The sequence below is a fragment of the Zophobas morio genome, unplaced genomic scaffold, assembly GCF_036711695.1.
Source record: "Zophobas morio isolate AGI-343-1 ecotype UQ-CSIRO unplaced genomic scaffold, CSIRO_AGI_Zmor_V1 ptg000011l, whole genome shotgun sequence".
NCBI lineage: Eukaryota > Metazoa > Arthropoda > Insecta > Coleoptera > Tenebrionidae > Zophobas > Zophobas morio.
Genome location: NW_026972116.1, coordinates 19,890,699 through 19,918,052, shown reverse-complemented (window position 1 = coordinate 19,918,052; position 27,354 = coordinate 19,890,699). Strand labels below are relative to the sequence as shown.

Here is a 27,354-nt window from a genome sequence, read left to right as displayed (position 1 = left end):
TCTTTCTTGTCAAAGTTAATCGCATGAATTTTTTCATTATTAATTTTCTCTCTGCTGAGTTTTCCGAAAATGATTGGTACTTCTGTACAGTCGTTAGAAAAAAATAAAAATCACCAAAACGAGACCCGTCCAAAGTCAGCCTACAGCCGCAACGAAAAAGGAGGCGACAAGCTCTTCAGTTTCTTCCTGCAAAAAACCCCGAGTGTCCTTCTACGAGAACTCTCCTCTTTTCTGACCGACAGCGTCGACCTTCCGTCACTCCTCCACGAAACCTGCGACGTTTTGAAGAACGTGACGAGAGCTTATGGATATGCTTTGTACATGGTGGACGCTAATTTGGATGAAATCTACCTGACACGAAGGCTCGGTGAAGGCAGATCCCGGTGGAAGATCGAAGAAGGGACGATAATCGCCGCTTTCGTTGCCACCAAAAAGGAGTACGTGATGCTGGACAACTACACGAGGGATGAGAGGTTTCCGGACGGGGTGGCCCGCAAGGGTATTTTTTCTCCTTGTGTTGGTTTTTTTAGTTCTTAGTTGCAGGGGAGGCCATCAAGTCGGTGCTGTGTGTACCCGTGGTGACCCCAGACGGGGATTGTCTCGCCGTCATCGAGTTGTTCACGCTGATGAATCAAGGGAACTTCTCCAAAGACGACCTCAAGATCACCATCGTGGTCACGGGCTGGATGGGAGCGGCCATCCACCAAAACCAACAAAGAGTGGCCTTGAAGAAGCAGCAAGAGCTCAACGAGTATCTTCTCGACTTGACTAAGAACTATTTCTCCGACACGGTCCAGATGGAGAAAATGATTTCCGACGTGGTCGTAAGTGGTTTGTTTTAGGACAAAATTCCGTCATATAAATGTCAAAAAACAGTGTCACAGGTGGATAAGATTTATAAAATTTTTAAAACAAGTTAGGCAAATTAGTATGTTTCTCTGGTTAGCGATTTGCCAAAGAAACCCTCGGCGCCGAGCGCGGCTCCTTCTTCATCATCGACAAAGAAAACGAGGAGCTCGTGGCCGACCTCTTCGACGAAGGAATCGACGACCACGACACGGGTCTCCACAAGAAGAACACAAAAATCCGCTTCGGCAAAGAGCGAGGGATCGCGGGTCTCGTGGCCCGAACAGGCGTCTCCGTAAACATCAAAGACGCCTACAACGATCCGCGCTTCAACAAAGAGATCGACCAGAAAACCGGCTTCACCACGAAGTCGATCCTGTGCATGCCCATTATGGGAGTGGAGGGAATCTTGGGCGTCGTCCAGGTCGTGAATAAAATAAACGGCGGCACCTTTTTCACCTCGACCGACGAAAACTTGTTCAAAACATTCTCGGTGTACTGCGCCCTGGCTCTACACTACACCAAAGTCAACATCGAGATGAACAAAATGGTGAGTTTTTCGTTATTTCGGTGACGATGGTGAATTTAAGACTGTAGATGCACGTGAGCAACATTTCGTTGAAGCTGTTGCGGCTCCAGCTGAAGCCGTGCACTCACGATATGGATGACTTCATTGTTCATCCCGACACAAAAATTCCGTCGGATTTTTATCAGTAAGTAAATACTTAATCTGAGTGTTTCCGGTGAGGGTTTGGCATTTGATTGCAGATTTTACTGGTACATCAACCTCAATAATTTCGGTCTGATGCCTCAGTACGTCCTCTATATGATTCTACAAGTGGTTCATGTGTCAGAAATCAACATCAAAAATATGATGCAATTCATTCTTTCGGCGCGGAAACTCTACAGGAATAATCCGTACCACAATTTTGAGCATGCGTTCAACGTGTGTCATTGCATGCATGCCATTTTGAGGCGAAATTTGAAGAAGTTTTCCGTGATTGAGGTATAATAATAGTTTTTGGTCATTTCGGCAATGCTATATGATGCATGTTTACCTATTGAAAAATCTGTCAACACGTAGGAGATCACGTGACGTTAAATTGATTTTAAAGCTATTTTTACACACAATGAAGTTATTATCAGTTCATTCGCACCTATTTGAATTTTAAAGTGGCGACATGCAATCAACAAAACAATTCAAGTTTCCGACTGAAATTCCTTGATTGTTTAACTTTTACTTACTGAGCGTAAGCCCATTGGGCGACTTGCCACTTTCAAGTTGTCTCGACGTTTCATGACCTCTAGAGTACGAAACATAAATATATATATTTACATAAAAAAGCTAGCAAAGATTTATAAAAACAAAAAGAGATCTGGTGTGAAGTAAAACTTGTGCAGACAAAAAATTACGTGATGTTAGAAACTTCAGAGCATGAAAATACGTTCAATTTAAATTATACAATAAAGAAAATTACTGAAGTTAAAATTGTGAGATAGAGAAATATTGTAAAGCTAACAAATTCACATGAGGTTAAATTATGCCGCATCTCATTCAAAAAAAGATGTTTAATAAGTTATGTTAACTGATGTCTTGATCCAAGTGATTGCTTATCCCAAACAAAACACATAATAAATAAACACAAAATGCATCAGGCGTTGCGAGGAAAGCTCCTCAGTGAGGTAATTATCCACGTGAAGAGGAAAATGCGTCTCGGTGATGTAATTTTTCACGTTGTGAGGAAATGCCTCGGTGATGTAATCTTAAACGTAATGAGGAAATAGGTCTCGGTGATGTAATCTTAAACATTGCGAGAAATGTGATGATGACATGATGATAACAACGAAGTCAACTGCCTAAGGAGAGAAATCTTTAATGCTCTCGTCAGTTCACGATATTATGAATTTTGTTATCTATTAGCAATATTGTGTGAAGAATTAAGAAATGTTGTAATGTAACACTTTAGTATTAGCATCCAGAAACCGTATTCATAATTAGACAAACAAAATCAAACGAATCCTGACTCAGTGAATTTCATGAAATCTAGCAAGTGTTTGTCTAAACAAATCTAATGTCTGTTAAATTGTGTTAGAAATAGTTAACGATTAAAATCCTAAGCTGATCGGTGAATTTACAAACAATAACACAAGTTTACAGCAGGTGTAGCGTCGGTCGAAAATTAGCACTTTTTCCGCTTAGAAAGCCGTAAGAATTAGCTGCGTGTGTTGGGGAAAGCGGTGGTGTCGTCGTGGTTATGATTAATTGTCGTTAAACAAAGGCTTCTTCCCTTTTATGAACTACCAAGCCAACTAATTTAACCTAGCTAACTTACAGCGTCTTTTTCACCATGGTACCACACACAGAACCAAACCAACAATGACGTTTTCACCTTCACCTCTCTACCAAGGCGCCATCTTCTACCAACCCTCTAACTAAAATCTCCAGCAGGACTACCCACTACCCGAAAGCGCTAACGTGCACATGGTTGTCTATGTTTAAAGATTTTTTTTTTATTGAATTTTTTTTACAAATTCAAATGTGATTTCGCACTGTTGTTAATTTTAAATTTCAGCGCGAAAATTTGGTTCAAATTCGGTCACCACAACATAATCTCCGAAACTACTGGACCGATTGCTTCAAATTTTGTATGTACGCTAGCTAATCACCTCCACCACCATGGCATGACGTCAACTCCAAAGTTTACGAAAAAAATATTTTCTTAATTTTATAAAATCTTGCAAACATTTTAATGTTATCCCTTCCCAAAAAATTGATGATGCCATCTCAAAATTCTTGCCTAATAAATGCTTTCTGAAATATGCAAAATACTACGCTTGTGGTTTATCTTGAAAAATTGCAAAATCTAACCAATAGCTGAAAGATTCAAAAATTGAAAAATTTAAGTCATAAAATCTGTGGGAGTGTCATTTACGCCATTGATTTTTACTTTAGGAGGTTATCAGAAACCAAAAAACGCAATTTTTTTTTATAATTTTTGCTTCCCTAAGGAAGTACATATAATAATCGAGTCCATTGGACGAATGGCCACTTTTATATTTCCGCGACGTTTCATGACCCCTAAAATGCGAAAAAATTAGTCTCCCGTTTCCGTCTGTCTGTCTGTCTGGCCAACCGTTGTCAAATTTTGTATGAATATTAGAAATATCATGTAGAATTGTAGATGGTTAAATTCTAACCAAAATGTTTGCTAATCACCCTCACCAACAATTTGATGACGTCATTTCAAAAAATTCTATGTTTTTTTATTTAACTGTTATGCAACAATATAGTCCTATAACTGTGGTGTACAAATCCAAACTTCCAAACTTGACCTTTCGTTTCTTTTTTTTTTCTCTTTTTCTCTCATTGTGTATTATCTATGTTTATGACATCATAACAAATTTTTATTGATGAAATTAGGAAATTATCCCACTCTCGAAAAAGTGAGAATACGCTCGGGGGTCCCAACTATCTTTTTTACAAATGTAAAACCTTCTCGGAGGCCCCAAATATATTCTTTTAAGAATGTGAAACCTTCTCGGAGGTCCCAATTGTCTTTTTTAAAAATGTAGAACCCTTTTGGGGACGCCAAATGTTTTTTTTTAGAATGTGAAACCTTCTCATCAGGGACCCCAAATGTCTTTTTTTTAATGTGAAACCTCGAGGGTCCCAATTGTCTTTTTTAAAAATGTAAAACTTTCTCGGGGGTCCCAACTGTCATTTTTAAAAATGTAAAACCTCGCAGGCCCCAAATGTATTCTTTTAAGAATGTGAAACCTTCTCGGGGGTTCCAAATGTCTTTTTTAAAAATTTAAAACCTTCTCGGGGACCCCAAATGTCTTTTTTTTAATGTGAAACCTTCTCGAGGGTTCCAACTGTCTTTTTTAAAAATGTAAAACCTTCTCGCAGGCTCAAATGAATTCTTTTAAGAATCTGAAACCTCCTCGGGGGTCTCAATTGTCTTTTTTAAAAATGAAGAACCTTCTCCAGGGCGCCAAATGTTTTTCTTAGAATGTGAAACCTTCTCGGGGGTTCCAACTGTCTTTTTTTTTAAATTTAAAACCTCGGGGACCCCAAATATCTTCTTTTTAATGTAAAACCGTCTCAGGGGTCCCAACTGTCTTTTTTAAAAATGTAAAACCTTCTCGCGGGTACCAACTGTCATTTTTAAAAATGTAAAACCTTCCCGCAGGCCCCAAATGTATTTTTAAGAATGTGAAACCTCCTCGGGGGTCCCAATTGTCTTTTTTAAAAATGAAGAACCTTCTCCGGGGTGCCAAATGTTTTTCTTAGAATGTGAAACTTTCTCGAGGGTTCCAACTGTCCTTTTTAAAAATTTAAATCTTTCTCGGGGACCCCAAATGTTTTTTTTTTTTTAATTTAAAACCTTCCCGGGGACCCCAAATGTTTTTTTTAATGTGAAACCTTCTCGGGGGTCCCAACTGTCTTCTTAAAAAATGTAAAACCTTCTGGGGGACCCCAAATATATATTTTTTTGATGTGAAACCTTCTCGGGGGTACCTAATGTCATTTTCAAAAATGTAAAACCTTCTCGGAGGCCCCAAATGTATTATTTTAAGAATGTGAAACCTCTTCGGGGGTCCCAATTGTCTTTTTTAAAAATGAAGAACCTTCTCCAGGGCGCCAAATGTTTTTTAGAATGTGAAACCTGCTTGAGGGTCCCGAATGTGTTTTTTTTAATGTGAAACCTTCTCGGGGGTTCCAACTGTCTTTTTTAAAAATGTAAAACCTTCTCGCAGGCTCAAATGAATTCTTTTAAGAATGTGAAACCTACTCGGGGGTCTCAATTGTCTTTTTTAAAAATGAAGAACCTTCTCCAGGGCGCCAAATGTTTTCCTTAAAATGTGAAACCTTCTCGGGGGTTCCAACTGGCTTTGTTTTTTAATTTAAAACCTCGGGGACCCCAAATATTTTCTTTTTAATGTAAAACCTTCTCAGCGGTCCCAACTGTCTTTTTTAAAAATGTAAAACCTTCTCGCGAGTACCAACTGTCATTTTTAAAAATGTAAAACCTTCTCGCGAGTACCAACTGTCATTTTTAAAAATGTAAAACGTTCTCGCAGGCTGAAATGTATTCCTTTAAGAATGTAAAACCTCCTCGGGGGTCTCAATTGTCTTTTTTAAGAATGAAGAACCTTCTCCAGGGCGCCAAATGTTTTTCTTAGAATGTGAAACCTTCTCGGGGGTTCCAACTGTCTTTTTTTTTTAATTTAAAACATCGGGGACCCCAAATGTCTTCTTTTTAATGTAAAACCTTCTCAGGGGTCCCAACTGTCTTTTTTAAAAATGTAAAATCTTCTCGCAGCCTCAAATGAATTCTTTTAAGAATGTGAAACCTCCTCGGGGGTCTCAATTGTCTTTTTTAAAAATGAAGAACCTTCTCCAGGGCGCCAAATGTTTTTCTTAGAATGTGAAACCTTCTCGGGGGTCCCAACTGTCTTCTTAAAAAATGTAAAACCTTCTGGGGGACCCCAAATAAATATTTTTTTGATGTGAAACCTTCTCGGAGGTCTGGATCTGGATTCTTAATTTATGGGGGCTGACCGTAGCCAGCCGGCACTTAGGCCTCGCCTTTGGGCCCATTGTACCTTCCCCAAGTCCATATCAGGGTGTTTTCCCGCTCCTCTACTCGTCAAGCCACCCAACTGCTTGAATGTACTTGAGTAATGCAGAGGGTGGAAACTCCCTGATATTTGCCATACTAGGCCAGATGTCCCCTAGTATGGATTCCCTGTAGGAGGCTAGGGCTGGACACTCACGAAGAATGTGCTCAGCTGTTTCCTCTTCGTCATTGCATCCACGACAGATTGGGTCTGTTACCACCCCTATCGTGTATAGATGTTAAACTGGTAATGTCCCGTAAGGAATCCTACCAGTTTACGCAGTTTGTCCCTTGAAAGTGAGAGATAAAATTTCGTCAACTTACGGTCTGGTGTCGCCATACAAGCTCTACTATGCCGACAGCTGCTCAACTTCACCCATATCTGCTCATGGCGTCTCTGGGTATATTGCTTTACGAGTTCGTTCGAGAGGGCGACCGAAGGCGTGATTGCCGGTTCGGGTCCCCAGAAGGGCATGCGCGCGGCTCGCTTCGCCATCTCATCTGCCCTCTCGTTTCCTTCGTTGCCACTGTGTCCTTTGATCCAACAAAGTTCCACACTATTCCTCTGCGTTACATACTTTAGCGTTTGTCTGCACTCCCAAACCAGCCCGGATCGAACCATACAGCTGTCCAGGGCTAGTAGTGCAGACTTGCTGTCAGTAAGTATGCGTATTGATTTGTTGCCGATTTCACGTTCAGCAATGATTCTAGCTCCCAGTATTATTCCCATCAGTTCTGTTTGTAAGACAGACGTGTGGGTGCCGAGAGGTACACTGATTTGTGCGTTCAGTTGTTCGGAGTAGATGCCGGCTCCTGAACCACTATCTGTTTTGGCACCATCGACATAGATATCTATGTCGGCTCGTCCTTCTGAATTATCATTCATTGATATTCTATATGTCTTCTCATATATTAATTTTGTGCCCATTCGGTCACAACCCATCCTTAACAAGGGTATTCTGTTGAACGCCTCCGTTAAGATCCGAGTGTGCTTCGTTGTGCGGCCTTGTTTGTTCCATACTCCCAGAGAGTGAAGTCTTAGAGACGTCGTAATTGCCGCTTCCTCTATGTAAAGGTTAAGAGGTGCTAAGCAAAGAAGAGTCTCCAGAGCCGCTGTGGGAGTGGTCCTCATTGCTCCTGTAACACTGAGACACGCCATTCTCTGAACGTGTTCAAGTTGCAGGGCTGTTGTTTTTTGTCTGGCTCTGGGCCACCAAACTAAAGCTCCATAGCACAGCATCGGTCTGACTATTGCCGTGTAGATCCAGAGGGCGATCTTGGGATTTAAACCCCACGACCTTCCCACCACCCTACGACATTGCCAAAGAGCCGAGCGTGCCTTTTCTACTTTATCATCTACATGCTTCTTCCAATTCAGTCGCCAGTCCAATACAACTCCCAGGTATTTGACTTCGTCCGAAAGTTGAAGCGTTGTGTTAAATATTTTTGGCATCTGTAGTGTGCCAATTTTCCTTTTCCTGGTGAACAGGATTAGTTTCGTCTTTTCTCCATTAACGGAGAGGGTATGTCTGCTGCACCATTCCTCGACTATTTTTACTGCAGCTTGCATTATCTCACATAATGTATCTGCGTTTTTTCCTGTTAGCAGAATGACTAGATCGTCCGCGTATCCAATTGTGTGGTAGCCAAGATCATTGAGGCGTCGTATCAGGCTGTCAACGACAGTATCCCACAGTACAGGAGAGAGAACTCCTCCCTGAGGACATCCCCTGTCTACAACAGCCTCGATCTCAGTGCCACCTACATTAATCATTACTTCCCTGTTCCTCAGCATACCGGCCACCCACCTACTTAGGGTGGGGTCCACGTCGTGCTCTCGTAGGGCTAGCTCTATGCTTTTGAAAGTCGTTTTATCAAACGCTCCTTCAATATCCAAAAACATTCCTAAGGTGAAGAGTTTGTTCTCCATCGCCCACTCTATACGGTTTACAACTGTGTGTAGGGCCGTATCGGTGGATCTTCCTTGGATGTAGGCATGTTGGTTCGGATGTAGAGGTTGCTTGCTCAAAGCAGTCTCCCGAATCTCTTTTTCGCTTAGTCTTTCTAGCGTTTTCAGCAAGAATGATGTTAAGCTAATTGGTCTGTAGGATTTAGCCAAAGTGTAATCTTGTCGTCCTGGCTTAGTTATAAAGATAACCTTTACTTTTCGCCATGCATTCTGTTGATATTATAGAAAACTACCCTTTTGCTAACTGTATTACCGACATAAGCTTGCGCATGTGCGCACTTGACACTGTAAGTTCAGTTGATGTACCACCAAGTTGCAATACACATTTCAATCGTTTCGTTCAGTTTTATTCACCTATAATTTCCAAACAATCAATTCCACTGGATAAAGCAAAACCTTGCTACAGGTTATGGGCCCAGGGTACTGCTGATTGTTTGGCCGCGTGTAAAAATAAGGTGAATCCGATATATCTCAGTGATAAAAACTTTTGTGTTCCGGCAACAAAATGGCAGCGTCCACGCTACCACCGATCGAAAAACTACTAGGGCGCGAAAACTTCAACTCATGGAAATTCGCAATGCAAACATATTTGGAGCATGAAGAGTTGTGGGAATGTGTTGAGGGTACGAACACTACGGCAAAACAAGTTGCAAAGGCTAAGGCCAAAATAATCCTGTCGATACACCCCATAAACTATGTCCACGTGCAAAATGCGAAGACCGCGAAAGAGGCATGGGAAAATTTAATCAAGGCCTTCGACGATAAAGGACTTACGCGAAGAGTTGGCCTGTTACGTACCTTAATCACAACTCAGTTGGAAAATTGTGATTCCGTAGAAGAATACGTTAACAAGATTATTTCAACAGGACATAAATTGACGAATATTGGTTTTGTTGTAAGTGATGAATGGCTCGGGACGTTATTACTTGCTGGATTGCCAGACCATTATCGCCCGATGATAATGGGACTAGAAAGCTCCGGTATCGCCATTACCAGTGACTCCATCAAGGTGAAACTATTACAAGAGGTCAAGGTCGATACAAGCAGTTCAAACAAAAATGGAGTAGCGTTCTTCGGAAACCACGCCGAAAAGAAGAACTATACTAAAAATGGGCCACGGTGTTTTGAATGTAATAAAATTGGTCATCTCGGGAAGAATTGTTTTAAACGAAAGGCTCGCCTGCAGAGAGAAAATGGCAAATCTTCCAACACGAAGGAAGCGAAATCCTTCTTAACAGTCTTGTCAACGGGAAACGATCATGTTGAAAAAAATGAATGGTATATCGACTCCGGCGCATCGGTCCATCTAACAAACGACAAAACATGGCTGACATCCGCAAGCAAACCTCCTTCATCCACGCAGGAAATTATAGTAGCCAATAAAAATCGTCTAAATGTCGATGCAGTGGGGGAGGTAAATTTGGACGTTTGTACAGGTGGTACACCTGACAAAATAAACGTAAAAGAGGTTATGTTTGTGCCAGATTTGACAACAAACTTGCTGTCTGTAAGCAAAATAACCAATAAGGGGCACAAGGTCTACTTTGAGAGCAGTAAATGCAGTATATACGACAAAAGCAACGCCCTCATCGCCAGTGCCACACTGAAGAATGGCATGTACAAACTGGATCGACCGAAAAATAAGGTGCACGGTGCTAACTCAGTATCGGTTGCTGACAATATACATCTATGGCATAGTAGACTAGGCCATCCGTCAACGGACAGCATGAACCGAATAAAAAACGGGGTCGTTACGGGAACGAATTTCAAAAATTCGCTGAGTGAACCTTGCGAGGTATGTGTGCAGGGCAAACAACACCGTCTACCATTTAAGCCACATGTCAAGAACTCAAGCCGACCCTTGGAACTAATCCATTCAGACCTATGTGGTCCTATGGAGGAAAATTCATTGGGAGGATCAAAATACTTTCTCACTTTTGTGGACGACTTCACCCACAAAGTATTTGTTTACTTCCTAAGAAACAAATCAGAAGTACACGATGTTTTCCAAGAATTCAAGAATATGGTAGAAAATCAGACGGGAAATAGGGTCAAGACTCTGAGGACTGACAATGGAACTGAATATGTCAACAACAGGTTGCTCAAGCTGCTGAAATTGTCTGGTATTTGTCACCAAACAACGATTCCACATACGCCCGAACAAAATGGAGTTGCAGAGCGGATGAACCGCACCATCATAGAAAAAACGCGTTGCTTATTAATTGGTGCCAATTTGAAGAAAAGGTTTTGGGCAGAAGCCGTAAATACAGCTGTCCACTTGATCAACAGAGCACCGACAAGAACATTGAAAGATGTCACACCAAATGAAGCTTACACAGGTAAGAAACCTGATCTATCCTATTTAAAAGTGTTTGGTTGTAGGGCATTTGTTCACGTGCCTAAACAACAACGCAGAAAATTGGACCCGAAGTCAGAAGAATGCATTCATGTGGGCTATGCAAATGGTTCGAAAGGCTACCGGCTCTATCACATAAGAAAACAGAAAATTGTGGAGGCTAGAGATGTTGTATTTTTTGAAAAAGAACTTCCAAAGGCATCGCAATGTGAAAACAATGATTGGTTGTTTTACCCAATCACCGATGAAACGAACCTCCGTGATCATACCGAAGAAAGTGAAGAGTGTGAGATCGAAGAAACTCAAGCAGACGAAATTGATGAACAAGAAATTGAAGAAATTCAGGTTGAATGTAATGTCCATGAAATTGAAACCAATGATGATGTTGAGCAAGTCGAAAACACCGAAAGAGAAGAACCCGCTATAAGAAAATCAAGTAGGGAAAGAAAAGCAAAGGAATTTTCTGAATATATTTGCTACCATGTTCAGTCGTTGACGAGGGAGCCCAAAAATGTTGAAGAAGCTGTTTCGAGTCCTGAGTGTACAAGATGGCTTGAAGCAATGCAAGCTGAATACGATGCACTCATTGAAAACAAAACATGGACTCTCACAGATTTGCCAACCAATGCTAAAGTGATTGACAGCAAATGGGTATTTAAAACAAAATTAGATCAAGACGGGAACATAGATCGATTTAAAGCCAGACTTGTAGTGAAAGGTTGTTGTCAACATAAGGGGATAGATTATCAAGAAACCTATTCACCTGTGGTACGATACAATTCGATTAGATTGATCTTAGGGCTTGCAGTCAAGTATGACCTTGACATTGATCATATGGACGCAGTGACTGCGTTCTTGCAAGGAGATCTTAACGATGACATTTTTATTCAGCAGCCTGAATTATTTGAAGTTAGAGGCCAAGAAAATAAAGTTTGCAAATTAAACAAGGCAATGTATGGTTTGAAGCAAGCTGGAAGACAATGGAATTTGAAGTTACATCAAGCGTTTATAGAAATTGGGCTAAATCAATCAAAACGAGATGAGTGCATATATTATCTTTGCAAGGATAATAAGATTGTAATTGTCGCAGTCTATGTAGATGATTTACTCATTTTGGGCAACGATTCAAAAATGAAAAATGAATTGAAGAAAGAATTGGAAAGCAGATTCAAAATGAAAGATTTGGGAGAATTACAGTATATCCTGGGAATTCGGGTAACAAGAGACAGAAAAGAGGGCAAATTATGGTTGGACCAATCAAAATATTTAGAAGAGGTTTTATCAAAATTCAACATGGCAAACTGCAATCCGACTAAAACTCCGTTAAGTCCATCCGAGAAGCTAACAAAAGAAATGTGCCCAAAATCAACGAACGAGGTTCAAAACATGGAGAATGTACCATATCAAGAGGCAGTTGGGTCATTGATGTATGCATGTCAGGGTACGCGTCCGGACCTGGCATATTCTCTAGCGTTATTGAGCCGATTTAACAATAATCCAGGCTCTGCTCACTGGTCAGCTGTGAAACGAGTCCTTCGATACATCCAGGGCACAAAGGACTTCAGACTCTGTTTTACAAGGACAGAGAATGGAAAACTTGCAGGTTTTTGTGACGCAGACTGGGCAGGTGATGAAGATGAGAGACGGTCAACCACAGGATATGTCTTTACATTCCAAGGGGCCCCTGTATCATGGAATAGCAAGAAACAACCCACCATTGCTTTATCCACAACTGAAGCAGAATACATGGCTCTAAGTGCAGCGGCGCAAGAAGCTATTTGGTTACAGGGCCTTCTAAATGAATTAATGCCTGAAGTCGATGACGAAGGACCTATTCTGAAATGTGACAATAAAAGCGCAGTGGATCTGAGTCGAGTGGGAGGATACAGAGCAAGGACAAAGCACATAGATGTGAGACATCATTTCCTTCGTGAGCAAATTCAAGAAAAGGCCATACAAGTTCAACACATTGCTTCGAAGGAAATGACAGCTGATGTGATGACCAAAGCATTACCTCTGGAACTGCATGAAAAGCACCTGAAGGAAATGGGACTCAAGAAGCGTTAATTTTACTTTATTTAAATTTAAAAATTTTTGTTGTTGATAGTTGTAGTTTTCTAGTGGGAGTGTTGATATTATAGAAAACTACCCTTTTGCTAACTGTATTACCGACATAAGCTTGCGCATGTGCGCACTTGACACTGTAAGTTCAGTTGATGTACCACCAAGTTGCAATACACATTTCAATCGTTTCGTTCAGTTTTATTCACCTATAATTTCCAAACAATCAATTCCACTGGATAAAGCAAAACCTTGCTACACATTCGGTATGTAGCTGAAAGCCAGACACGCCCGAAGCATTGGCAACAAAATAGGGCGTAGTCTGTTCATTCCCCTCTGCAGGAGGGCGGGATAAATACCATCAACTCCTGGAGATTTGTATGGGGAAAAGCTGTCCACTGCCCACTCCAGTCTTGCCTCCGTGACTACCTTTGCAGCCAGCGCCCAGTCCTTCGGGGAAGGTTGAGTACCGACTACATCCCTTTTGGAATGGGAGGTAGTCCGTGTGCTGCCTGGAAACATGGTCTGCAGCAAAAGTTCTGCGGACTCTTCTAAGGTGGCTGTAAAGGTGCCATCTTCTTTCTTTAGGAAACCTAGTTGATGTGTGTGGTCCTTCGAGAGAACTCTCTTCAGCCTTGCGGCCGAAGCAGTCGACGTTATGTCGCTGCAGAAGGATCTCCACGTTTCCCGTTTCCTCTTTCTTAATTCTTTCTTAAACTCTTTCCGGTGCTCTTTATAGGCTTCCCAGTCTTCAGTTTTCTTAGTGTTTTTTGCTCTATTGAAAAGTTTTCTTAGCCCCGATTGAAGTGGGCTGAGCCTTCGGTTCCACCATGGTGTACCTTTGCCCAGACCTTCCTTCTTTAGGGGGCAACTTTTCTCATACGCTGACATTAGAGAGTCGTTGATAATGGTCAAGGTTTTCTCTATGTCTTCTGTCGAACTGTATTCTGTTGGTATAGACTGCACGGAGGTCCCCAGTCTGTCGTCCAGTTCTTCGTTGTATAAAGCCCAGTTCGTCAGCCTAGGGTTCCTGTACGTCTTTATCTCCATGTCTATACATTTTGATGTATACATGATCCATCTATGGTCTGACACTGACGCCTCTTTAGAGACGTGCCATCCCATTATATATTGTGAGATATCCCATGTAGCCAGTGTAATATCTATTACTGACTGACTACGTGATGTTACGAAAGTTGGTTCGCAGCCTCGGTTGAGAATCTCTAGATTTGTTGATAAAAGATATTCAGCTAGTGTTCTTCCTCTATCATTAGTGTCTTTGCTCCCCCACAACAGACAGTGGGCATTCGCATCGGCACCGATGATGAGGTTTATATTTCCGGTATCACAGTGTTCCACCAAGTTCGCCATTTCCCATGTTGGACATGGTTCCTGTGCTCCCTGTGGTAAGTACACGGATGCTATTACCAGTTGCTCTTCGCCTCTTCCTATGTTACACTTAACATTTACCGCAGTCACATCCCTGGAGCTGACCTGAGGTAGGAGGACGGCTTTAATTTTCCTCGGAATGTAGACGCATGTCCTTGGAGATTCTATTGTGGTACCTGAAACAACAGTGCCATTTAAATTGCTCAACCCTGCGATCCTGGATTTTACAATCCATGGTTCTTGGATTATTGCTATAGTGTTCTGCATCTTGTCTAGACGACGACACAAAACAGTCGTCGCCATGCGACAATGCTGCAGGTTAATCTGAATGAAATTTATCTGCTGCAGCGCCATCTCTGCAACCAAAAATCCCATAATTGTCCTAGGAGACACGAGGCACATGTCTCAGGCGGGCCCGCCCCCACTGGTAGAGGCTTCATCCCCTGGGGTTTCTACCTCTTCCATAGGAGTCCGCCCTTCCTTAGCCGACGCCTCGTTCTCCTTGAGTTTCAGGTTGAAAGAGGACAGCATATAATTGATTCTGCCCTCTCTCTCCCTGATTATCTTGGCCTCCTCCATCCCAAGACCAAACACAAAGAGGTTGCCTGGAGAGGCAGCCTCGGGTTTGGCCTCGCGATGGAAAAGAAGCCATTTTTTGACGTTGGCCCATTGGTTCTGACCCTCCAGGCGGCGAAGTACGACTCCTGCGTCCACCGGTGGTCCCGGTATCCACAGGGTCGCCCTCACCAGCCTTGGTAGGTCAGCCAAGGGGACCACGTTAAGTTGTGCGCCCTCCCACAAGGGTGTTAGGGAGCGCACTGTTTGTTGTAGCCATTTCAGGGACAACTCGTCTTCACAGGTTATCCTTAGGATTTCCCCTGTGTACTTCATGCCTCTGAAAGTGGCTGCTTGTCTACCCGATGCCAAGCACTGGTCAAGTTGCTTGTCCAGCGCTCCCATCAGGCTCTTTTGTACTATCTCCACCTGGTCAGCAGTCAGCTTACCAAGTGGATGCTGCACATCAATCACAGCTACACGGAGATGACTTGCAGCCGCCTCCCTGTAGCTCTGTTCTCTAGAGGTAGTCTCCTGCCTCCTCATCCTCTTTTGCTTTTCAGCTGCCGGAGGTGTGGAGGTACCTAATGTCATTTTCAAAAATGTAAAACCTTCTCGGAGGCCCCAAATGTCTTTTTTAAAAATGTAAAACCTTCTCGCGGGTACCAACTGTCATTTTTTAAAATGTAAAACCTTCCCGCAGGCCCCAAATGTATTCTTTTAAGAATGTGAAACCTCCTCGGGGGTCCCAATTGTCTTTTTTAAAAACGACGAACCTTCTCCGGGGTGCCAAATGTTTTTCTTAGAATGTGAAATCTTGTCGGGGGTTCCAACTGCCCTTTTTAAAAATTTAAAACTTTCTCGGGGACCCCAAATGTCTTTTTTTTAATGTGCAACCTTCTCGAGGCTTCCAACTGCCTTTTTAAAAAATTTAAAACCTTCTCGGGGACCCCAAATGTCTTTTTTTAATGTGAAACCTTCTCGGGGGTCCTAATTATCTTTTTAAAAAATGTAAAACCTTCTCGGGGGTCCCAGCTGTCTTCTTAAAAAATGTAAAACCTTCTGGGGGTCCCTAAATATATATTTTTTTGATGTGAAACCTTCTCGGAGGCCCCAAATGTATTATTTTAAGAATGTGAAACCTCCTCGGGGGTCCCAATTGTCTTTTTTAAAAATGAAGAACCTTCTCCGGGGCGCCAAATGGTTTTTTAGAATGTGAAACCTGCTTGAGGGTCCCGAATGTGTTTTTTTTAATGTGAAACCTTCTCGTGGGTCCCAATTGTCTTTTTTAAAAATGTAAAACCTTCTCGGGGGTCCCAAATGTATTCTTTTAAGAATGTGAAACCTCCTCGGGGGTCTCAATTGTCTTTTTTAAAAATGAAGCACTTTTTCCAGAGCGCCAAATGTTTTTCTTAGAATGTGAAACCTTCTCGGGGGTCCCAACTGTCTTTTTTAAAAATGTAAAACCTTCTCGGGGACCCCAAATATACAGTATGTCCCCGGATTGAGTTCACAAGAGGAAAAAAACTGTATTTTCTATTTTACAAAAAAATTACATTGGAATAACATTTCTTGCTTAATTCAAAACGAATAAATCTGCAATTAAAACTTCAATATTCCTGGTCTGTACTCTTCAAATTAATTTTTCATATTTCTAAGTTCTTCGTTACTTTTAGTTTTTTTCGATTTTAAGGACACAGCCTGATAATATTAAAATTTTAATCGCAGATTTATTATTATACACTGTGTAATCACGAAAAAGTGAAATTCTACAATTTTTCAGAGAAGCAGTATTTGTTTAACTGTACTTCAGGGGCGAGGGAAGTTCTGTCGAAATAACCTTCGACCAAAAGCGGAAAAGTTGGGATATTTATATACTGTAACTAGCCTACTTAGTTCTTCCGAAAATCATAAAATTCGAGATTCCGTACTTGTGACAGTTCATTTTTCGCCGGAACGGCTCTAGAAAATTTGTCACCAAGTTGCCCTTTTCAGCTCAAGTCCCTAATAATCGCTGCTCTCGGCCACGACCTGGACCACGGCGGCTTCACCAACAACTTTTTACAATTAATAAACGACGACCTGGCCCAGCTGTACGACGAGTCGTTTCTGGAGAACCACCACTTCAGAGTAACCATGACAATCCTCAACGACTGCGAAATCTACAGCAACTTGTCCGAAAATACCTACAGGATGATAAACAAAGAAATAAAAGAGGCCATCTTGGCGACCGATCTAGCGCTGTATTTTAAATTTAGAGCGAAACTGGCTCAGATTTCGAACGAAGGTTTATTTGATTGGGGAAATTCGATGCATAGGACGTACGTTAAAGCTATTATGATGACAAGTTGTGACTTGTCGGGACAGTGCAAGCCCTTCTTTGTGGCGAAGCGGATTACCGATAATTTATACAGTAGAGGCGATTTTTAGGTAGGGTTCCAGTTAAGTGAGATTTTGTAGGGGAGTTCTACCACCAGGGCGACATGGAGAAGAAAATGGGACTGCATCCTTTGTCTATCATGGACAGGGAAAAGCAGCACACAATCCCTGAAGATCAAGTACAGTTTTTGAACATCGTGGTGATTCCGTGTGTGGATTTGCTGCGAGTGGTGTTACCGAACACTGAAGACTTGTATTTTGAAGCTTGGTAACAATGGACGTAGTTCACGTTTTTTTAAATAACTGGTTTGTTTGTAGTAACCTACGCGACGCGTGGCAGGACATAATCAACAAACGAGAAGAGAGAAAAATGATATAAATAAATTTATTTGAGTAAATACAACTGACATAATCTATACATAAAGCCTATATTTCACATTATATAGCATGGAATCAAACACTTCCATCTCGACTTGACTTATCGCTAAATTTTCTTTGAAAGTAGAGTAGGCTTCATTTCTTCTTAAAAAAACTACCAATCATAACATATACAATACATACATATTTTTGACGATTGAGAAAAAATAGTATAAAGTAGGTACTTAAATTTAATTTAAAGAGTGAAAATCGCAGCAGCAGTACACATAAACCAAAAAGGATGGAATTTAACGAAACTACTCATCCAAATGTATGGTTTACGTATTGCGGATTTTTCCGGGGACGTAATTTTTGTCGATGTGGGGCTCTTGCAAAAACATATGTAGACAGCGTTCATTTTGGGCTAGGGGATGTCCCGCTATCCTGAAAAAAATTCAAACATTTCATTGATCTGACACTAAAAACGCTCATGTTCCCCTCTTAGTCGAAAAAGAAACGTCAACCCGCTCCGACACGTGTTAACTCTAGCATGGGCACATTGTAAAACCATCCACGTGAGTAGCTTTAAAGTCATGCTTGGGTGAAATTTTACTCCGGCACCGTTATCACATCGACCTTTACTTTTAACTGTTTGCTTCAATGCAATCAGCTAGCTTGCTATCTCTTTCTACCGACTGTTCTTTGACCGGAACTGAATCAGTCTTTCTCAGTTCTGCCACACTGTTGCCGCTAGATTATTATTATTTTAACCAGATGTTAAATTTGTCGAATTTTATTGTTGAAATTGATTTTGCTAACCTCAAAAATTTAAAAAAACTGGCGCCCGAGCTTTCCGCGTACTTCTCTTTAGACGGAAGCAAATACAACCTAATTATGTAAACACAAGAAAAAAATCTGTTAATGTGAAAAACTAGTTTGAATTTTCCATTTTAACTTAATTTGGGCTTTGTAAACATATTTTTCAATTTAATATTTGCCACTCATATAACTTGTAAATTGACTTGCATAAAACTTTATTGTTTACCACCAATAAAGTAATTTTTATTATTATTACAATACTGCTGCGTAAAATTAAAAACCAAAAATGCAACTTTGCATCAAAATCATCATTTACTACAACTGTCATGCACATCTGCAAGTAATGTAATTTAATAACTGTGACCTTACAGGATCCTCTATAATCACGTATTTTTTAAATTTCCGTGAACGTATAGTAATAACCCACGTATTAAATAGCAAAACATACAACACACTCATCTACAAACATTCCACCTTGTAATAGCCAACTTATAGCCAACAATGACCTCAACCTCACTCTCAAAAATCCCTCACTCACTTGTTAATAAAAACTTCGAGTCCTTTCCTCCTCTCCTCGATGAAATCCTCTTCAAAAATCCCGTCGTCACCCCTAAACGGCAGCTGCCTCTTCCACGCCTTGCCCGGCAAGGGGGGCACCACAATTTTACTATCCCTCTCGAGCTCATTCCTGAGCCACTCGAAGTCGCTGTACCTCCGCCTGACGCTCGACTCTTTGACTTTGAATACGGGCAAGTTCGTCTGAAACGTGCATTTTGAGTGCTTGGTATTTGGGGGGCGGTTCTACTCACTCTCATCTTCACCTCATAGTCTGTAAAGCGCTTTTTGCCCACGCCGATGGTGGTGACGGGGTTGACCACGTCGATTTCCAGGAAATTGGCGGGGGCGGCGTAGGCATCGTCCAGGGTTTGCTTTTTTACGTTTAGACGTCGTGTAGCTTCTACCGTTGCATCTGATTCAGCCATCATGGTAAACGTTCGCGGAAATTACATAAACTTAACGAGAGGGTGGACTGGGGTTCGGGGGCGGATAGGCACGGAGATGGTTAGTGTATTATTGAGAATTTGGGGGGTTTTCTGGATTGATTAACGCTCGCACCGTTCACAACAAATCGCTGACAGAAACGTCAAATTTTTCAAAGGTGAAGGCCGGTAATGCAGGAAGCTGCGAGCGAACTTTGAACTTTAGACACGATCGGAGAATAAATGGGTCGGTGCACTTCTATTCGTAAGTGGGGTGAAGATTGAATGCATCGAAAAGCCTCACCAAGCCTCACTTTGTAGGTCTAGCACATGGTCTAGCACGTGATCTTCAGGTGGAAGAAAATGTGCTCTTTTTTATAAATTTGGCCGTGGGTTAAAACCGCGAATTTTGGGTTGTTTGTGGTTTTAACCCCCGCCATAAACCGATCTAAGCCCCACTTTGGATGTGGAAACCTAAAAATCAGTTTAATTTTGGCAACATGGCCACGAGTGGAACATGTCGTGGTTCCCTGCATTTTTCCTCTACAAAAATATTATATAATAATGCTGTAAACAATGAATATAAAAAGAATAGACAAAGTTATATACTTACATTTTTTGTCAATTCTCTGCAATGAAGTATAAAATTCCGAATTTCTAAACCTAGCACAGGTTCTAACAGAACACAGGTAACAAAGTGGTAAACAAAACAGTGAAGTTGTAGTGTTTTCTTTGGTGAAATGGGGGTAAAAAGGGAAAGGGAGAGGGGGTGTGAACAAGTTTTAAAATTTTGAAAATCCGCGCGGATCAGCCTTAACAGATGATATATTTTCATTGCGACTTTTGATGGTGTGGTTGGAAAACTATGCAATGAAATGATAAATTGGAGACTACCTGACTTCAGGACCTATAGTTGGCCACACCATCAGTCGATTTCGTGGCTAGGTCCTGCTAGTGAATCTGCACGTTACAATCAGAGATTTGCCCGATTTTTTTTTGAAATCTCAGAAAAAAGTTCTCAAGGGCTTACATTTTTTGCCCTTTTTTCTTATTAGGTGTAGTCTTCTTTTCACAACAAGAAAGGTAAAAATAGTATACAAACCTCGTCGTGAAGGTACATTCCCCACTCGGTATGTAATATGCTATTAAAATGGTAAATTTTTGTAGAAAAGTTGTTTGCAATTACGCTCCGCCCCTTGGTCTGACAACGAATGAAAACTTCATCACGATTGAGATCGAGACGGATGGGCGGGGCTTCTCTTTTGGTTTTCTTTTTTAATTAATACATTTAGTTTTCTAGAACATGATTACTTAAGAACATATTTCACATGGTAATTTCTCGTAGAAAAATAAGGATTTTACAATTAAGCTCCGCCCCTCGACTTATGACGAATAAAAAAAATCATCAGAGATAGGACGGGCGGGCGGGGGTTATATTTTGTCTTTGTTTCTTAATATACATATCCATCTTTTAACAACAAGAAACTTAAAACATGGTTAAAATGGTACATTTTTGCAAGGAAATATGGATTTTGCTGTTATGGGGCGGAGCCTAATTACAAAATGGATATTTCCTTATACAAATTTTTCATTTTAAATATATTTTAAGTTTCATGTTGTAAAAAGAAGTTTACACATATTACAACGAAAAGGCAAAATATATGCCCGCCCACCCGCCCTATCTCTATTCTGATGATTTCGTTATTCACCGTGAATCAAGGGGGCGGAGTTTAACTGCAAAATACTTCCTTCTTTACAAGAAATTAAAAACATGTTTTTGAGTATCGTGTTGTTCAAAGAATTTTATGCACATTAAGAAAAAAAAATATTAACCCCGCCCACCCACCCCATCTCAATTGTAATGATTTTTTTTTATTCTTAGAAACCTAAAATGCGTTTAAAATGGTAAATTTTTGTAAGGAAATATCGATTTTGCAATTAGGCTCCGCCCCTAGCTCTGCCAACAAATGAAAACTTTATTACTATTTAGATCAGGGTAGGTATGGGTGGAACATAATCTTTGGCTTTAATTTTTTCTTAACATACATAGTATTCTTTGAATAACACGATACTCACAAACATGTCTTACATGGTAATTTCTTCTAGAAAAATAATAAGGATTTTGCAATTAAATTCCGCTCCTTTGGCTCTCGAAGATTAAAAAAAAAATCATCACAATTGAGATAGGGCGGGTGGGCGGAGCTTATATTTTGCCTTATTTCTTAACATACGTAGTCGTCTTTTCAGAACAAGAAACTTAAAACATGTTTGAAATGGTAAATTCTCCTAGACAAATGTGGATCTTGTAATTAAGGCCCGCCTCTCAATCTGACAACGAATGAAAAATTCATCACAATTGAGAATTGAAATCAGGGTAGGTATGGGCGGGACCTAATTGTTGGCTTCATTTTTTTAAATATACGTAGTATTCTTTGAACAACATGATACTCAAAAACATGCTTTTAATTTTTCGTAGCGAAATAAGGATTTTGCAGTTAAGCTCCGCCTTCTTGGCTCACGACGAATAAAAAAATCATCACAATTGAGATAGGGCGGGTGGGCGGGGCTACATTTTGTCCTTTGTTCTTAATATATATAGACTTATTTCGACAATAAGAAACTTAAAACATGTCTAAAATGGTAAATTTTTGTAGTAATCAACTTATAAATCCTCCACTGTCTAAACGGATGGAAAGAAACGCTATTGTATAAAGAATTTTGAATCTGGAGCCATTGTTGAGTTTTTCAATTAAGCGAGAAAAATTAGTCTGAAATTTCCAAAAATTTTGCGGAAAATCTGTTAATCTAGATTCAATCGAACAAGAAATTTTGCTATTGTATGCAACTTTTTTTAAATTACATTACAAATTTTGAATTTGAAGTCATTGCTGTGAAAACATGTTTTGAATTTTCCAACATATGTATTTCCCGAAAATTCTTCAGAAGGCGTGTAATCACGCAAAAAGAAATGGATTTTTTTTGTGGAGGACAAATTTGAAACCACTGTTTGATAGGTCTTCAAATGAGTGAGAAAGAGAAGTTTGAAATTTCCAAAAATTTTCCGGAAAATCGGTTAATCTAAGTAGATTCAATCGAACGACAAACTTCGCTATTATATACAACTTTTTTTAAATTACTTTACAAATTTTGAATCTGAAGTCACTGCAGTGAAAACATATTTTGAATTTTCCAACATATGTATTTCCCGAAAATTATTTAGAAAGCGTGTAATCACGCAAAAAGAAATGTTTTTTTTTGTAGAGTACAAATCTGACGCCACTGTTTGATAGATCTTCAAATGAGTGAGAAAGAGAAGTTTGAAATTTCCAAAAATTTTCCGGAAAATCGGTTAATCTAAGTAGATTCAATCGAACAAGAAATTTCGCTATTGTATACAACTTTTTTTAAATTACTTTACAAATTTTGAATCTGAAGTCACTGCTGTGAAAACATATTTTGAATTTTCCAACATATGTATTTCCCGAAAATTATTTAGAAAGCGTGTAATTACGCAAAAAGAAATCTTTTTTTGTAGAGTACAAATCTGAAGCCACTCTTTGATAGATCTTCAAATGAGTGAGAAAGAGAAGTTTGAAATTTCCAAACATTTTCCGGAAAATCGGTTAATCTAAGTAGATTCAATCGAACGAGAAATTTCGCTATTGTATATAACTTTTTTTAAATTACTTTACAAATTTTGAATCTGAAGTCACTGCAGTGAAAACATATTTTGAATTTTCCAACATATGTATTTCCCGAAAATTATTTAGAAAGCGTGTAATCACGCAAAAAGAAATGTTTTTTTTTTTTGTAGAGTACAAATCTGAAGCCACTGTTTGATAGATCTTCAAATGAGTGAGAAAGAGAAGTTTGAAATTTCCAAAAATTTTCCGGAAAATCGGTTAATGTAAGTAGATTCAATCGAACGACAAACTTCGCTATTATATACAACTTTTTTTAAATTACTTTACAAATTTTGAATCTGAAGTCTCTGCTGTGAAAACATATTTTGAATTTTCCAACATACTCGTATGTATTTCCCGAAAATTCTTCAGAAAGCGTATAATCACGCAAAAAGAAATGGTTTTTTTGTAGAGTACAAATCTGAAGCCACTGTTTGATAGATCTTCAAATGAGTGAGAAAGAGAAGTTTGAAATTTCCAAAAATTTTCCGAAAAATCGCTTAAACTAAGTAGATTCAATCGAACTAGAAATTTCGCCATTGTATATAACTTTTTTTAAATTACATTACAAATTTTGAATCTGAAGTCACTGCTGTGAAAACATATTTTGAATTTTCCAACATATGTATTTCCCGAAAATTCTTCAGAAGGCGTGTAATCACGCAAAAAGAAATGGATTTTTTTTTTTTGGAGGACAAATCTGAAACCACTGTTTGATAGATTTCAAATGAGGGAGAAAAAGAAGTTTGAAATTTCCAAAAATTTTCCGGAAAATCTGATGAGTCCAATTAAGCGGAAAAATGCCTATAGTACGAGATTTTTTTCTAAATGAAGGATCTGAAATCACTATTGCAAATAAGCATGAAAAACCACTTGGAATTTTGCAAAATTTTCCGGAAAATTCTTGAATATGCATCTAATGGAAGAAACGTTGTCATGTAGAGCATTTTTTGTAAATTACAAATATGCAATTTCTCATCAAATAAATGGGAAACATTCGATAAGATGTTCTAAAAATCCGTTAAGTCAAAACCGTCAAAACTAAATAAGCCATTGCCAGAAAAAATCCGTAAAGTTTAATTTTGGAAAAACTCTTTGAACAAGCGAGAAAAACGTGTTTGGTTTAATCGGTCAACGTGCGTTAATATTGGACAGAGAATTCTCCATGAATCTGAATTCATCGTTGGGAAAGCTTCTCAAAAAAAAATTGATACCTTTCTGCGCATGCGCACTTGTGACGGATTGTTTGAATTGCACGGATCATAAATTGTTACTATAGCAACCAGTTGTTTAAAAACTGCCTTTGATCTGAAATTTTTTATCTTTAAGCTATTTGGCGCCTAAATCTGCAAACAAAACGACAAACAAAAATAAAAAAAAATTCTGCGACAACGAGTATCTTGTTACAAAATTCCTATCCGTCTTCTTGACGTTTGACAGTTGCGACAATGACGTTTCCGGACACTGGCATCAATTTGACATAAAGTTGACATTTAATCGTCAATAATACATCCAAGAACATAGTTTATAGTTTTTTTGATTAATTTTTTTGTAAATATAACGGCAACAATCTCAAAACTTGTCTCGTGTGTTTGTCCATACCTTAAAAAATAATCCGAAGGTAAGAAGTGCGTAATAGGTTAGGCGGCCCTGCCCATCTCAGATTGAGGTTAGATTTCAACTTTGTCATTATTTTTAGTGAATAATGTCATCGGGTCGCCCCATTAAGTGTGTAGTCGTAGGCGACGGCACCGTCGGAAAAACCTGCATGCTCATTTCCTACACGACAGATAGTTTTCCGGGCGAATACGTCCCCACAGTGTTAGTATCCAAAAAGCGACCCCCAACCCCGTGACAACGCAGTTTCTTTTTAGTTTCGATAACTATTCCGCCCCGATGGTAGTAGATGGAATCTCCGTCAGTTTGGGTCTGTGGGACACCGCCGGACAAGAAGACTACGACAGACTGAGACCGCTCTCGTATCCACAAACCGACGTATTCCTCATTTGCTTTAGTGTAGCGTCGCCATCCTCGTTCGAAAACGTGACTTCCAAGTGGTACCCAGAAATCAAACACCATTGTCCCGACGCACCCATGATATTGGTTGGTACAAAAATAGATTTAAGGGATGACCGCGAGACCTTAAACGCGCTGGCGGATCAGGGCTTGAGCCCCATCAAGCGCGAGCAGGGCCAGAAGCTGGCGAACAAAATAAGGGCCGTTAAGTATATGGAATGCTCGGCTTTGACGCAAAGGGGGCTCAAACAGGTTTTTGACGAAGCCGTTCGAGCCGTCTTGCGGCCCGAACCCCAAAAAAGACGACAACGCAAGTGTTTGCTTATGTAATTAGAGTTATTTTATTGTTTCTTATCAACGACTGAACGGACTTTTTCAATCTTTGCAAATAGTTCAGGGCATTTAAAGTCAATAAGGACTTACGTGTAAGGTGTTATACAGCCTGCTGGGTTTTCTTTTTTAAGGCTTTTTTTATCGTTTTATACAGATATACTCAAACAATCTCGGAGGCAGGATAAATGCATTTTTGAAATATTTTATTATTGATTTTTACATAAAGTATTGTGATTAGGATTTTGTTAACAAAAGTCAAAACTTCATTTTTTGCGAATCTTGGTGTTTCAAGATGCACAGAAGGATGCAAAGTGGTATTTTATGCCATAGCACAAACTACAAACGTTGGGTAATAAAATCAAATCAATTTTAATATAAATGTCTACAAAAATCATCAAAAATTTGATCATTTTGCATCCACAACAAACATTTTTAGGAAATCATCTCAATTGTCCAAAACCACTGCCCAATTAGTTTTTATCTATAATTACACCAAGTAGTGATTGCACTATTCTGAATCATAATGGATCTGGGTAAAACGTTTTCTTTGTGGGTAACAAAACCAAACTAAACTGTGCCATTTTACTCTTTTTTTAATGAAAAATACTCAATTCGTTGCAGCAAAGTCATCATGGAATCACAACTATTTACTTAAGCCACGTACTTTTTCTTTCAACTTGTTATATATTTGCGTTATTCAAGAATAACATTATCAGTTTTAAGAAAATGTTTTGTAAGTAGTTTCATGTTCAGTTATTATAAAGCTTTTTCATAATATGAAGAGCAGCTAAATTTCTAAGACTTAAAATTAACACGTATTTAATTTATCGTTTCTAACATCACATTTTGTATTTCATTAAAAGTGACTTGTTAAAAACCAAAGTAATGTAAGTTCTAGTCACCCTTTGATTATATTCTCAATGTTTAGTTGCATTAATTAGGTATAAATACATTTTGAAATAAAACGTAATTTAATATTAACGTATTTATATTGAAAAAATCGTATTTTCCTGATGCTATATGTTCAAAACTAGATGATCAAATATAATCGTTTTTACAAACTTAAAAAGCGTTTTACTTTTACGCGAAAGGACTTTGTGAACCAAAATAAAACAACTACTTTTGTTTGTACATAAATGTATAAAACAGTCAACAAATGTGTTGTAAAGTTTGCACCAATACAAATTCCCACTACTTAATGTTTACTCTTCACTAAAAAGGTTTGTAGTATGTTCTACATTTTTCATGAAATACCTTGGCAGTTCTTTGTTGTACTAAATCTTCTACTGAAAGTTCTACTTGCAACATTCTTAACTGAAAAATGATTTCGTCAAATCATAATTTACTCATCAACCTACCACTTTACTTTGGTTTGTTCAGATCTCAATGCTTTAGATAAGGAAATATCATCTGCATTGGTTTCTCGTTGCTCTTTCAAATTTTTCACTCTATCAGCAGTCACTGTAATACAGTTTTTTATTACTTTGGATCTTTTTTCATTTCCTTCGTCTATTTTCTTGTGTAAGTCTTTACAAGCTGATTCCCCATCAGGATGAAAAGAGTCTGTGGGTATTACAGTGTTTAATGTATTTATTATAAGGTCGTCTACTTTACGCATAGTCTTCAAGGCCTCCTAAAAGATTGCATGCACTTAGGGAAACGTACTACTTTAAGAATCTTCAGATTAACGCTATTAAAAAAACAACAACTTTTGATTAAGCCGCATCACGTTAACCCGTTTGACATAACCTAAAAATTCTATTTTCTTCAGTACTTACTTGAAATTCACTGAAATCTCCACACTCCATTATTGCAATAGACATATTGTAAAAATTCTTCTGTGTTAAAAATTACGTAATTAAAGTAAACACAAAGAAAATAGTATACTTTTTAAACCTCGGTATTCTCGGTTTTTGAGGTTACTTTTTGCGGTTGATAAAAACGGAATCTGCATTATGTCCAACAAGTTTTTTACTACTTAGGGGAG

The 27,354-nt window shown here is 39.3% G+C and overlaps 4 protein-coding genes across 5 annotated transcripts; 2 read left to right on the top strand and 2 right to left on the bottom strand.

Annotated features, from left to right (window-relative positions):
• Positions 1-17,591, top strand: LOC135127169 (cAMP and cAMP-inhibited cGMP 3',5'-cyclic phosphodiesterase 10A-like). 2 transcript variants are annotated; one of them, XM_064053541.1, is made up of 8 exons: positions 1-499; positions 544-824; positions 947-1,396; positions 1,444-1,559; positions 1,615-1,852; positions 16,796-17,213; positions 17,261-17,447; positions 17,498-17,591. In XM_064053541.1, the coding sequence occupies exons 1-8, from the start codon at positions 70-72 to the stop codon at positions 17,556-17,558; spliced, it is 2,181 nt and encodes a 726-aa protein (XP_063909611.1). In that variant the 5' UTR covers positions 1-69; the 3' UTR covers positions 17,559-17,591. The 2 variants fall into 2 exon arrangements, with proteins under 2 accessions (XP_063909611.1, XP_063909612.1); XM_064053542.1 differs by having other exon boundaries at positions 386-473.
• On the bottom strand, positions 17,551-19,532 carry LOC135127170 (sorting nexin-12). The gene is made up of 3 exons (XM_064053543.1): positions 19,165-19,532; positions 18,894-19,114; positions 17,551-17,980 (listed from the first exon to the last, which is right to left on the bottom strand). The coding sequence occupies exons 1-3, from the start codon at positions 19,339-19,341 to the stop codon at positions 17,875-17,877; spliced, it is 504 nt and encodes a 167-aa protein (XP_063909613.1). The 5' UTR covers positions 19,342-19,532; the 3' UTR covers positions 17,551-17,874.
• Positions 19,533-24,460: 4,928 nt separating this feature from the next.
• On the top strand, positions 24,461-26,275 carry LOC135127167 (ras-related C3 botulinum toxin substrate 1). Its single transcript, XM_064053539.1, has 3 exons — positions 24,461-24,639; positions 24,718-24,839; positions 24,893-26,275. Exons 2-3 carry the CDS (start codon positions 24,724-24,726, stop codon positions 25,362-25,364), a joined length of 588 nt encoding a protein of 195 aa, XP_063909609.1. The 5' UTR covers positions 24,461-24,639; positions 24,718-24,723; the 3' UTR covers positions 25,365-26,275.
• A 212-nt stretch (positions 26,276-26,487) lies between these two features.
• On the bottom strand, positions 26,488-27,304 carry LOC135126555 (protein MIX23). Its single transcript, XM_064052588.1, has 3 exons — positions 27,146-27,304; positions 26,734-27,000; positions 26,488-26,681 (listed from the first exon to the last, which is right to left on the bottom strand). Exons 1-3 carry the CDS (start codon positions 27,188-27,190, stop codon positions 26,580-26,582), a joined length of 414 nt encoding a protein of 137 aa, XP_063908658.1. The 5' UTR covers positions 27,191-27,304; the 3' UTR covers positions 26,488-26,579.
• Between the last annotated feature and the right edge of the window lie 50 nt (positions 27,305-27,354).